The sequence below is a fragment of the Lissotriton vulgaris genome, chromosome 4_1 (assembly GCF_964263255.1).
Source record: "Lissotriton vulgaris chromosome 4_1, aLisVul1.2, whole genome shotgun sequence".
In the NCBI taxonomy this organism is placed as follows: domain Eukaryota; kingdom Metazoa; phylum Chordata; class Amphibia; order Caudata; family Salamandridae; genus Lissotriton; species Lissotriton vulgaris.
Genome location: NC_141691.1, coordinates 2,131,952,268 through 2,131,966,228, shown reverse-complemented (window position 1 = coordinate 2,131,966,228; position 13,961 = coordinate 2,131,952,268). Strand labels below are relative to the sequence as shown.

The 13,961-nt window shown below is 46.4% G+C and overlaps 1 protein-coding gene across 1 annotated transcript in view; it reads left to right on the top strand.

Moving 5' to 3' along the window:
* The window catches only part of LOC147725213 (CD5 antigen-like), a 233,206-nt gene that overhangs the window by 213,210 nt on the left and 6,035 nt on the right, over positions 1-13,961 (top strand). Inside the window, exon 4 of the mRNA XM_086967138.1 lies at positions 5,040-5,072. Coding sequence (XP_086823264.1) covers positions 5,040-5,072 — 33 coding nt within the window. The remainder of the gene's footprint in view (positions 1-5,039; positions 5,073-13,961) is intronic.

Sequence of the window (13,961 nt, the reverse complement as noted above, 5' to 3'; positions counted from 1 at the left end):
TCTTATTATCCAGATTTATCATTGATGGTGGCCTATAGGAACCACGTAGCAGTGGGTTCTTGTCAGGTTTGAGAATGGTGACAATCAATGCCTCCCGAAGGGAGGGGGGCTGGGTGCCCCGCTTCAGTGATTCCTCATATAAGTTGAGAAGGTTCAGTGCGTATTCCTTATAGAACTGGGCTGTGAGGCCATCGAGCCCGGGATCCTTGTCCCCTGGTATAGCATGGATCACCCCAATCCCCTCCTCCTCGGCGTACGGCTCGTCAAGATATCGAAATTGTCCATCGCTCAACCAGGCAAGTTTGATTGATTTCAGAAGGGGAAGTAGCAGATTTGGATTCTCCTCTGTCTGCCGTGCCAAATACAGAGGGGTGTAGAATACAATCATTTCCACTTCCTAATCTAACCGGTGATAACCTCTTTACTACTCCTGCATAGTTTGCACACTTACTCACAAGCCCAAGCATTTTCAGGAGCCCCCCAGTGTCTTCCTAGCTTGATCCCTCTCTCCGTATTGGTGCACACATGTCTCCCTGCCCAGGTAGTGCGCCTCCCTCTGCGCCTCCCTCTGCGCAGCATCCTTGAAGTCCGTAATTTTACCTTTAATGCACTCCAGGGTTGCTGGGTTGTTAGATTCAAAGTACTCCGATTCAAGTTCCCGAATTTCCCCCTCCAACCGCCGGATGAATGAAAGAATGAAAGGAAATTTGTATAGGGCTTAACTTCCCGGAGGCCTTGTAGCGTAGAGCTAGACATGCATTCCAGTATGTTTTTAAATGTTTACGGAACACCAGATGCACAGCTTTGCAGCGGCAAATGAGAAAGAGCGGCCGCCCCATCTCACCTTCCTTATTTTCTTAAGGGTTGCCAAGTGTGAAGCGCTAGAACTTAAAGTTCTATGCGGGAGGTAGGGAGTTATTAGTCGGTGCATGATCAGTGGACCGGTTTTCCATATGGCCTTATGTGCCAAACACATAGCTTTAAACTGTACCCTGGCTGAGATTGGGAGCCAATGTAGCTGTCTCAATGCTGGTCTTGCCGATTGCCAGCGTGGGGTCTGAAGAAGCATTTGTGCAGCACAGTTCTGGGTCACCTGCAGTTTATTTATTGGAGCCTGGGGAGCTCCAAGATACAGAACATTTCCTTAATCCAGGCGAGATAATAGGAGTGCTTGAATAATATCCCTCTCGCCTGGAAGGGAAGGAGGGGGATCATTTTACGGAGCATTCTCATCAGTCCGAAGCAGATTGCTGAGAGTGCGGTTGCCTGGCATGATTTGTTGAGAGAGCTATCAAGCCCCATGCCAAGGCCTTTGGGGGGGAGGGGGGTGGGACCCAAACATGGTGGCCAAACGGGAAGAGAGGCAATGGGAGCTGGATTACCCAACAGCATGATCTCTGTTTTGTCTCCATTAAGTCTAAGGAAGGAGCGCTCCATTCACCCAGCCACTGACTCTAGGCAGGGTCCCAGGGAGCTAGGAGATCCCTCAGTGCAATGCAAAGAAACCACTAACTGGGAATCATCTGCATAGCTGACAATCTTAATACCATATGGATGAATGAAGTGAGCTTGTGCTGTTTTAATCTCAGCTTTCTACAGCCTAATAGCTTTGCTTAAAGTTGTGAGGAGTTCTGCCGCCAGCTTTTTTCTGATCTTCGGCAGGAATGCTTTAATGCACTTAGTTTGAGAGTGAACCATGGGGAAGTGTTCTTCCTATTTTTTGTTAAGATAAAAGTCTTGAGGAGGATTACATCGAGGGAATCCTGAATCCAGCTGCTAAAGGTTTTATTCGCTTCATTAACAGTAGTGCTTCCCTTTAAAGGTTTTGAGGCCTCAAGAGCTGTCTTCCATTCCGCCAAAGGAAGTCTGGACCACTTCCTACCCCAGGATGCAGTTTGTATCTGGACTGGGAGGATGGTACTCGTAGCCCAGAGTAGGGGGATTAGATAGAGGTCCGTCCAGGGAAGTGGGATGGGGTCCCTGTGCACTGGTTATCTAAATTACTAAAAACTGGGTCCAGGAGGTGTCCCTTATCATGCGTCGGGAGGGAGCCTTTAAGGTTAAGGTCAATTGCCTGAAGGCTTGATAAGAGTCCGCTGGGTATGGGATTGAGTCAAGTCAAGTCAAGTCAAAGAATTTATATAGCGCACTACATACCCAGAGGGTCTCAAGGCGCTTAGGGAGGGAAGGAGGATTACTTGTCAAATATCCACGTTTTAAGTTGCTTTCTGAATGCTAGGTGGTTCTGGGTAAGGCGAAGGTAAGTGGGGAGTGAGTTCCATGTTTTAGAAGCCAGGTATGAGAAGGATCTGCCTCCCATGGTGGTCTTGTTGATGCGAGGTACAGTGGCGAGGGCTTGGCTGGAAGAACGTAGTTGGCGGGAGGGGGTGTAGAAGGACAGTCGTGAGTTGAGGCATTCTGGTCCGATGTCGTAGAGTGATTTGTGTGCGTGGGTTGAAATCCCCCAACACTGTAAAGTTCGCCGAGGCCAGAGCTGAATTAGCGCCCAGAAAAATGAGCTTGGGGATAAATAGTTTTAGGGCTCCTGGAGGGCGGTAGATCAGCCGGCCAGAAAAGTGCTGGTAGGCGTAAAGTCCACAGCAAAAGCCATGTTTTCACAGTCATCAAGCATAGACGGTAAAAGTCAGCACTTCTATGTATCCTTATAGATAATAGCTATGCCTCTGCCTCTACCAGAGGTATGGTCAGTTCTTCATATTTCATAGCCAGAGGGGAAGGCCTGAATAACCTCAGGGTCATTCCCAGTCTGCAACCATGTCTCCGTTAAAAACAGAACATCTAGTTTACGTTTTTCTATCAGTAATGCTATTTTGGGGCAGTGTTTTGGGAGTGACCTGCAATTTAAGAGAGACATGTTTTGAGGTCTAGAACCCAAGGGTTGCAGGTCTATATGAGCTACCGGCTTGTACTGACAGTGACAATGACTGCAATAGAAAGTGAGTTTAGCGGGATTTAGAGTGTGGAGACATTCCAATTTACCTTCTGGTCTCAACTCATACAGGTGGGATGAGCTGTAGGTTAATGAATCTCCGGAGAAAGGGCCAGGGTTTATGGCCCCTGGACCCGGACGGGCGCAGACGAGCTTGTCCCCCCTAAGTGAACACAGCATGCCTGCCTGCTTAGTGATGCACTAACAGTAGATTACAGCTTTAAAAGCCACCTATGATGTCGAGGGTGAATCCGCAGACCCACTGTTTAGTTCAAAGTATTCTATAATATCAGCACAAATTGATTCTCTAAAATCGGGTAGAATCCATTCTAACTATCAGAGACATAGTAATGAGGGGCTCTTGACCCCTCCTAGTTCTCTTATACGCAGCTGATGCTGTATTAACTGCTAGAACCGGACGGAGATTGCAAGCCCTCATAAATGATTTAGTCATTTTCCTGGAAGACCTGGACTTAGGAGTAAACAGCGCCACAACTTACATTATGATAACCGGGGCAAAACCAAAGATAAAAACCACCTATTTTGCAGAAGGGCACAACTTGACTGATACTTCTATCTTTTACTACTTGGAGAACCTTTTGATAACAAAACCTTGTGGATTCACATGATAGTCAACAGATGTGCACAAATGGAGTAGGCCATAAATGGGCTGCGCTCATTTACACAGAAATTAGGTTTTAAAACAATGAGGGAACTTCTTAATATATATGTTTATGAGCAAGGTAGTAGCTGTGGCCTCATTCGGTGCATGGGTGTGGGGAAGGGCCAAAACGAAAAACATGCAAAGAGTCGAGGACTCATTTTTTAAGTCCTGACTTTTTTAAGTAATTACTGACTGAGCGGTAGAGATGAGAGGTAGACATTAGGGTTATGAGAAGAAGACACAAGACTTATGTGAGGTAGACATGAGAGTTATGGGACGCAACATCAGAGTTATGAGAGGTAGACATGAGAGTTATGAGACGTAGACATGAGAGTTATGAGAGGTAGACATGAGAGTTATGAGAGGTAGACATGAGAGTTATGAGAGGTAGACATGAGAGTTATGAGAGGTAGACATGAGAGTTATGAGAGGTAGACATGAGAGTTATGAGAGGTAGACATGAGAGTTAGAAGAGGTAGACATGAGAGTTATAAGAGGTAGACATGTGAGTTATGAGAGGTAGACATGAGAGTTATAAGAGGTAGACATGTGAGTTATGAGAGGTAGACATGAGAGTTAGAAGAGGTAGACATGAGAGTTATGAGAGGTAGACATGTGAGTTATGAGAGGTTGACATGAGAGTTATGAGAGGTAGACATGAGAGTTATGAGAGGTAGACATGAGAGTTATAAGAGGTAGACATGTGAGTTATGAGAGGTAGACATGAGAGGTATGAGAGGTAGACATGAGAGTTATGAGAGGTAGACATGAGAGTTATGAGAGGTAGACATGAGAGTTATGAGAGGTAGACATGAGAGTTATGAGAGGTAGACATGAGAGTTATGAGAGGTAGACATAAGAGTTAGAAGAGGTAGACATGAGAGTTATGAGAGGTAGACATGAGAGTTATGAGAGGTAGACATGTGAGTTATGAGAGGTAGACATGAGAGTTAGAAGAGGTAGACATGAGAGTTATGAGAGGTAGACATGAGAGTTATGAGAGGTAGACATGAGAGTTATGAGAGGTAGACATGAGAGTTATGAGAGGTAGACATGAGAGTTATGAGAGGTAGACATGAGAGTTATGAGAGGTATACACCTGACTTATGAGATGTATACAGAAAAGTTAAACATGGTAATACCTCCCTGGATGGGTGGGGTGCAGACAGGTGGTCAAGTCATTGTATATGGGACCCCTCACAGGACCTTGCACGGGGCCCTAAAGTTTCATTACGCCAGTGGCTATGTATTTTGCCCGTCAATACTCGGGGTGGAGAGAGTAGTAAATATGATCATGCCTCCGTGGATGCCTCCATGGAAGGGCAGTGGTGTAGGAGAGCACAAGGATACAGCTGATTAATGCATATAACCAAGGAATAAAGTAAACAAATTATATCTTTTACTGTTTCTCTTTTGTCTTTTCAGAGAGTCGTGTTTTTGATCCAACAGTCTTTAAAGGTAAATTTTTAAGTTGTTTTGCATCCTTGAATATATATCTTCAGTCCGCACCCTGCCCGGTACAGTATGCACAAACATATGTAACAAATGTGATATGTTACACATAGAGATATATTAGAAATCCCCTGGGTCCAGAGAGACCTGTCTAAAGGCCAGAAGCCTGGGTGACCACTTTCCCACCACAGCAACACACACTGGCCCAGATTTACTAAACTCTCAGGCAACGCAGCAGTCAAAAATGCTTTGTTGAGTGAGAAGGAAAGAGCAGGAGAAGGTCATATGTACAGAAATATGGCACTCTCCTCCCCTCTCCCTAGTGCTGGTGCTCAATCAGGCAGTCATGAACCCTGCACACACATGTGCACCATAATCTAGCACAGGTCTTGTACTGGAAGGACACCTTTCCAGTTTCACAATACTATGCTCAGACACATTTTAAAACTTTCATACTGTTTTTGTTTACTGAACAGTGCAGCACACATGCAAAGTTGAAAAAGAAAAGAGAAATAACATCTTTCCTCATTGATAGCCCCTATTGGAAATGGGTGCTACTTGTTTTGCGTAAAACTCTGTCTAAATGTTTTAGTAAATGGGGTTTGGAATCAACAACCTTGGGTAGCTGCACGGTAATGCTCATGTAACACCCAAGGGACGCCCGCTTGGACCTAAGTAATGCAGAGCAGCGCTATGCCCTGCTTTGCGTTACTTTCAAGTGGTTTTCAAGCACAAAACAAGTTTTGTGCTGGAAGTAAATAGTGAAACATCATTTTGTGTCTATTTGAGTTACTTTTGTGACAGGGCTCAACATGTTACTAAATATACCCCACAGTGTCTACCTTTTAAAGTGTTACTTATATCCAAACTAGGGGGCATATGTAAGAGCCCTGTTGTGTCCCTCCGGAACTTGCAACATGGTGCAAGAGAAACGCAACTCAAAAATGTGATTCATGAAGTCACGCAAGGACACCTTCCGTGGCCCTGAGTGTCTTAATACATCTCGAGCAAAGCAACACAGCTCAAATGGCTACATTGACTTAAATCTGCATCCGGGAGTCATTGAATCGGTGTTCTGTTGGTGTTCTCATTCAGCATCCATGGATTTTGAAGTATTCACATATTTACCAGAAGTGCTGAACCTGGGAATGGGCCACAACCCTGCGCCTCGCCAGGTGAGGCATAACAAGGAGAAATATCTTCATTTCTCTTCATTACATCCTCTTTCTATGTGTGCTGAATTTTGTAGTACACATAAAAAGAGGAAAATGCATCAGGAGATTGATGTTTGCGCCGAAAGGTGATCCTTCCTGCACAAAAACAATCCACCTTACACTGTTAGTACCCTTGCACCATGGTGCAAGGGTGGCCACATTGGGACTAGGCTGCCAAAACAGTGCCAGCGCTGAGGAAAAGTCAGAAAAGCACCGTATTCTTTTAAATATGGCAAATTCCTGCCCTTTCCCAGTCATGCAGTGCAATGCAGGAAGGTGACCCGCTGTGCTGCATGACAATCTCATTAATCTGGACTTCATGCTTTGGACCTTCCTGTTGACAGACGAACTGCGGATGAAAACTCTCTAAGAATGTGAGATGCTGTGAGACATTGTGTGCAGCAGGTCAAGGAGTTCCACTGACATGACAGTCTAGCATCTTCCTCAGCCCGGGTACATGTACACGTCTGCTTAGGAAGATTATGCCCCTACTCCCAGAAGATGGAAGGAGAACAGTGGTTCAGGCCCTGGTGGTCTCAAGGCTGGACTACGGCAACTCCATCTTTTTGGGTTCCCCGAAATATGTAATCAACCACCTTCAAGTTGTTCAAAACGCAGCAGCGCGGCTACTATTGAATGTAGCAAGTCGTCAATCAATTAAACCAAGACTGAAGGAACTACGCTGGCTTCCAGTTCAAGCCAGAATCAAATTTAAATCCCTCAATCTGGCCTATCGTGCCATGCACGGAAGAGGTCCGGCACTGATTAAAAAATGTGTCACTCACTACACACCCCAACGACAGTTCAGGTCAAGTTCAAAGTTTCTCATGAAGAACACCATAACAAAAAGAGCCAGATGGGGTGGAAGGTCTTTTTCCCATCTGATACCTAAGCTTTGGAACAGCCTAGATCCTGAAATTCGATCCACCCAAGAAGAAGCACAGTTCAGGAAAAAACTTAAGACCTGGCTTTTCCCACAAGACTAGTTACCCACTCTCGCTAAACTGCTCTATTAGCGCTGAGATGCCCAAGGGTAGTCACGCGCTCTACAAATCCTATAAACATAAACATAAGCATCATGCCACACACAGAGCTTGGTACTACATGCCTTTATTCTTCAGAGTACAACTGTTAACTGCACGTATGACAACATGAAGTTTCTTAACCACACCCAATAACTTACGTCACTATTCTATGGAGTATGCCAGGGACCAGAGGGGTCCTGCTATCTCTAGCACTCACAACACTACATCCCCCCTTGCTAAATAAACAGCACTAACAAAATATACAAATATGCATCATAACTCTTCAATGAGTTGTCAAAGTGATTGAATCAATCTTCCAGATCTATTTGCGCTGGCATCTATCATTGTTCCATTGTGGCAATTTGACTCACATTGATCTCCCAAACATTGAGGTGGCAGGGCTTTTGACCTGTATGCATGAAGAGTGGAGTGAAGAATTGATTTGAGTTGAAACTTTGTCAGAACAGCGCTGAACGGTCTTCTTGAGGGCTCTCATAAGCCTCTCGACAACAACATTTGCCTGTGGCCAGAGAGGTGTGCTTTTCTGATGCTTCGCATTTAGGTGAGTGGAAAAATCTTTAAATTCTCAGCTATTGAAATGCGGGACATTGTCGGAATTCAAAATCGAAGGACCGCCCCATGTTGTAAAAATACTTTCTAAGCTTTCAATGAGTCTGTCATGAGTGTTGACAGCAGATATTCCACAAGGGGAAAAAAGGAATATTCATCAACAGTTACCAGTAAATTATGTCTTTTCTCACAGGGTCCCTACAAATCAATTACAATCTTTTCCTAAACTTGCTTTGGAAGATCAGACAGATTCAATAGATGCGGCGTTGTTTTGGATGACAAACAGTGCACAAAAGACATGCCTTTAACTCCTTGAAAACAAAAAGAGATGATGGACGGAGCACTAAAAAAACATTTCAGACACTCTCCCCCAATCACAGATCTGGGTTAAATTCATCATCGTTCTTTAGCTCACTTTGCCACCCCAGTTCATACCAAACCATATGCAAATCAGTCTTGACCCTGTTCCTCATGGGAGCAATCTAGCCCGTGCTGCCAAGCCACATCTTCCTTGGACCGGAAACAAGCATCCTGGGACTGGTTTTGGCGTAAAACCCCTCATCAGCCAGGCATTATGAATTTAGTGGCAAAGTGAGCAAGGGACCCACGTCTGGGCATACCCTGCCAACTAAGGGTGAACAAAGCAAACTCAATGAGATGATGGACAGAGCGCTGAAACTTTTCAGACGCTCACCCCAGTCACAGATATGGGTTGAATCCATCTTTATTCTTTAGCTCACTTCGCCACCCCCGTTCAGACCCAGCCATATTCAAATCACTCTCGATCCTGTTCCTCATGGGAACAGTCCAGCCCGAACTGCCAAGCCAGGTCTTCCCTGGACCGGAAACAAGCATCCTGGGACGAGTTTAACCCTGCCAAGTTCAAGCGAACAAAGCAAATACAAGAAGATGATATACGGAGCACTGAAACTTTTCAGACACTTACCCCTTTGCCCCTAATTCTTTTTCAACTCTTTCATCAAGATGGGGGAACCACACTTGGTCCTGTAGAGCTCGTTTAGTAGCATTAACTCCTCCATGGGCCAGTTTATTAACTTGTTGTCTTGGACTCTCTGATATAACATATATAGACCCTCATAAGATAAATAAAAATTGTACATGCGCATTTTTGGTATTCAAGGTCATCACAAAGAGGTTGAGTATGTTTTCACCACAAATGATGTATAACAATGTCTTTGGATATTAGCAAATCTATGTCAGTGCTCATGACAGCAATAATTGTTTTCGACTAATATGGCAGCTGGAATACTGGACTTCATGATGAAGTTCACGTAAGCACATGGGATAAGTAGTCAGCAGAGTTTTGATCTTTTCCTAGATGATGCACAATTGTGTAATCACACTACTGCAATCGCAACCCCCTCCTCTTAATGCAGGGGGACATCTTGGTTGTAGGATTGCCAAAAATGGTGAGAAATGCTTGGTGGTCTGTGATAACTTTGAAATGTCTTCCATTCATGAACAGATGTAAATGCGTACAAGCCCACATCACATTAGCGCTTTCCTTTTCAGGTTATGAATAAGTGTGTTTCATCTGTGACAGACTCCTGTTAGCATAGACCACAATGCATCTTGATGCATTAGGATGTCCATTGTGCTGAGCAAGAATGGCACCTACCCCTACTGGGCTGGCATCAACAACAATCACCATCTTTAGTTTTGGATCAGAGTATGCCATTTCAGCAGCATTTTTAAATGCATGTGTGATTTTCTTCAAGCTTTGTTCACATTCATGTGGCCATCAAAATGGAACATTTCGTTTTGTAAACTCTCTAAATGGGCCACTTACAGTGGCAAAGTCATGTATATACCTTGAACAGTAACTAGCCATACCAAGGAAGGATTGGAGAATGTTATATTTTGTGATGGAGCAGTGGATGACGAAGCTTGCACTTTAGTTCTTTATGGAGTCTTCCCCCCCATCAGGAAAGATGTGATCAATGAACTTGAAGTGTCCTATATGAAACTCACACTTTGTTTTTTTTAAAGTGAGACTTGCATCAGCAAGAACGTGACACACTTGCGTAAGAGCTTTATTGTGTTCCTTTCGTGTTGACCCAAAAACCAATATATCATCACAGTAATTAAAAGCATGTGTGACTGCCTGTATTATGCAAAAATGATATCTTGAAAGAGTTATGCAACCAATGACACTCCAAAAGAGAGGGGCATATTAGCAAGAACCTCGTTAAAATTATCGCTGTCTTAGCGGCAGGAAACTGCAGCTAAAACAGCGATAATGGGCTTGATAATATGAATTATAGAATTCCAATAGAAGTTCAGGTTAGATGTCCTGCACATCTAACCTGGGCTTCTATTGGAATTCTATAACGCATATTAGCAAGCCCATTATCGCTGTTTTAGCTGCAGTTTCCTGCCACTAAAACAGCGATAATGTTAACAAGGTTCTTGCTAATATGCCACATAGTTTTTTATATCTAAATAAACCAACTTGAGTCAAAAAGGTTCGAGTTGGTCAACTCAAGGCAGGAGGAGGCTTTGACACCATTCAGCTGTGTAATAATAACAACAATATGTGGATCTGGATGTTGGTCTCTTACAATTGCATTGTTAGCTTAGAATATATCATTGCAGATACACACGTTTCCTCCACTATCCTTCTTCAGAACTACCAGAATGGTTGATACCCATGGTGTCAGACCAGTGGATCACTCAATGTTGTCATGCTTTAAGTGCCTTAAGATCTTTCTCAACAGCCTCTTGTAAAGGAAATGCAGTTTGACAATGTCATTAAGAAACAGAACAGATGTCCCCATTTACGTGAAGTTACACTTTCATTGCCTTAAGTCTTCCTAGTCAAAGATCAAGGATGTAAATGGATTCACTATCTCATGATAGGTATTGGCATTGTAGTTTACAGAAATAAGCCCATGTCAGTGCTGAAAATAAGTAAAGATGCACTCAATGTAGTGCCTAGCAGGACATGAATTGGTGCTTGTACTATCGTCTTTTTATGCTGCACTGTTGCTACAATGAACCTTGACTTTGCAATGGCATCGAAGCAGTCCATTTATGCACTTTGGTTTTTGACTGGGTGTAACTGGGCATCGGAGACAGATCATTGTACTTTCTACTAGCATAAAGTTTATCTACGCCGCTGTCTATGATAAAAGGTATGTGTTGGACTTGGCCCTTTTCCCGGAAATTGTTTGCTTTTTGCTTCCTCGAATTCAGGATGTCCCCCCCATTGTACTAAAGTTGTATAGGCCCTGTGAGGTTAAAATGCCCTGGGTAATGTCAAAATCAATGCTAGGTGCAGGTACTCTCTACCTTCAACATGGCTGCAATAGGCCCCATGTCACTGCAGCGTGGTCTTGTTAAGGCGCATTCTAGTTGCCAGGAGCTGGCAGGGAAGTAGGGAAGCTCCTGGCACCTTCTAAAATAGGGCTGGAGCCTATTTTTGCCGACTTAGAAGGTGGTCACCTGACCTGGGCCTATAAAAAGAAAGGGAGGGAAACTTTCCAGTCAGATGGGGCATCACTGACCTGGGGGACCCACACAGGAGATTTAGGTGGTAGGGCCTAGTCAGGGGCCTATGCCACTGGGAGTGACAGGGCTTAGGTGCTGCCTTCCAAGTTGAGTAAGGAACCCTGAGCTAGCCCACTGATCTGGCCTGGCGGGAGGGGAACCCAGGGACCAGCTACAGTGACCTGGTGAAGAATCCTGTCAGCAGCCCTCAACTCAACCCCCCTTCAAGAAACAAGAAACTGCTATCTACAAAGGGCGCAGGAACCATCAAGCGCCAAGAAGAAGACCCCTTTCTGATATAACAAGTACTACTGGATATCACCCAGGTATTGGCGCTGAGTCACCCCTGCGCTCCCTGACTCCACCTGGGTCCCCTTTGCTGAACTGCCACTGCCGTGTGGCCTGTCCTGCCTTGACTGTACTGCTGGCTAAGCGCTCCTCTTTCCTAGCGCTAGAATTCTGAACTGCTGTCCACCCCCTGAGGTGCTATCACTTCCCATATGCTATCCTGTCGCACTGCTGGACTGCTAGACTGCCTAAACTGCCTTTCCGGCGCTCTTCTGCTGTGCCCCAAACCTACTCAGAAGCGCTGTATCCTGCATAGCCTGCCGAGGCTCCTGAAGCGCTATTGCTGTGTTCCCCCTAAGAAACGCTGACATCGTGTGCCACCCAAGCGCTGTGAAGTTTCTCAGCACTGGGACTAGAAGCGCTGCTGCCCCCACTCACCGCTGCAGCCCCAGTGGTCCGTGCAGCCGAGGCTGCCCTGTGGAGAGCAATAATTTGCCCCCGGCGGCCATCGGTGCCAGAAGAGGGCTGCCGCCGTCTTGTTGCGCGCCTGGCCCGATTGCGGGAAGTCCTTGCGGCGGCCCCCGGAGCCTTGGGGAGGCTGCCGCAATCACCCGGAAGCCTCTTGCCCCACTGATCCTCACATTGCGGCGGCCCCCGGTGTCAGAAGAGGGCCGCTGGAATTCCTGTCAGGCCGCACTAGGCCTGACAGGCCCTGAAGCCTTGGTGCCCCTCACGTGACGAGGGGAGCGCCGGCCTTGTCACCGGCCACGCCCCCTTGCCGGCGCCACGCAGCCATTGGCTATAGCTGCTGTGCCCCCAGGAGTCACATCACCATTGGCCGCTGCGGTCTCGTCCCTTCTGTGCCGCAGCCTAATTGGTTCCCGGGCCGTGGAGGCTGCAGAAGGCCCTGGAACAGCTGGTCATCGTCGGGGAGGGCTCCAAGAGAGTCTGAGCCCCCCCACCTGCCAGTGCAGGCCCCGGAAGACCGGGGCAACGTCGGGGCTGAAGGGAGGCCCCGAGGAAAGTGCCAGAGTAGCGCGGGCCTCCCCTGACTGGCCTAGTGATGCCCAGGAGTTATCCCCAGGGCTCCCCCAAGGAGCCGAAGAAGCCTAAGGTAATCCCGGGGAGGAGGGCGGAAGGCCGGGGAAGGCCCGAGTTCGCCCTTCCCCGGGGGAAAGTTGAAGTTGGGCCCTGCTGGCCCTGAGAGCCTGGGAAACTGTTGCTGGGCCCCGTTGGCCCCAATCCCTTGCCAGAAGATTGACAAACCCCCTGGGAGGAGGGCGGGAGGCTCCAGGAGGCCCTGAGCCCGCCCCTCCCTGGGGAAAACTGGTGATTGGGCCCCGTTGGCCCCTGTTGGGCCCACGAGGCTTCCTGAACCTGGCAGTAGCTAGGGAGTTGTTCTTTTCAGACTGCCTGCCCAAGAGCTGATAAAGAAATGCTGCTGAAATGAATTATTTATCCCCGCTGTTCGGGGAGAGATGTTGTCCGGCCCTTTACACCAGTGTTCCACCTATGCCTAAGGAAATGTGGAAGGAAAACTAGGGGAGTAGAGGTGCATAGAGATATATAAGGAAGTGTTTATCTCTGCCTAATACGCTGATTAATCTGGCCTAACAAACTGGTTGCCCTATCTAAGGACATGCTCAGTTATCAGGATGCATGGTTTATTAGTGCCTGATGCAGTCCCTTTCCTTTACCTCATGAGAGGTTGCCTGATTTTCCCTAAAGTGTTTAGAGCCCTGGACCTGGGGCTAGATAAGTTAACCCCTGCGTGGGGTAAGGTTCCAGGCTCATTTAGGCCTACACATGTCTAATCTGGTCAATGAAATGTTGATGCTGCATTTCCCGAATGCCTTCAGTTATGCCGTGAAGTGTTGATCCCTGATACATGGCTTATTCTAGAATAATGAGATGCTTATTCTACCCTGATTAGGGGCTGTTATGAGATGCCTGGCTAATATAGCCCCGTTAATGAAGTATTTTCCCCATGCTTATGGGATGGTTTGCCTATGCTGAACTGACTGTTCTTCCTGCCCCAGTGTTCTAACTTCTACCTACCAGCAGGGTTACTCTTAGGCACAGAAATGTTTATGCCTGCTTAGTGTAGGTACCTAAATGTTGATTCTGACCTACTGACCTGGGGATTGAAATGCCTACAGTTCTTTAATGAAGTGGTTAGTCTTGATGAAATGCTCCTCTTGACTAAGGAGCTCATTACCCTGGTCTGAGGAAGTGTGGAGCCCTATGACTTCTAACGATTGAATTGTTTACCCCAGCCCCATGCAAGG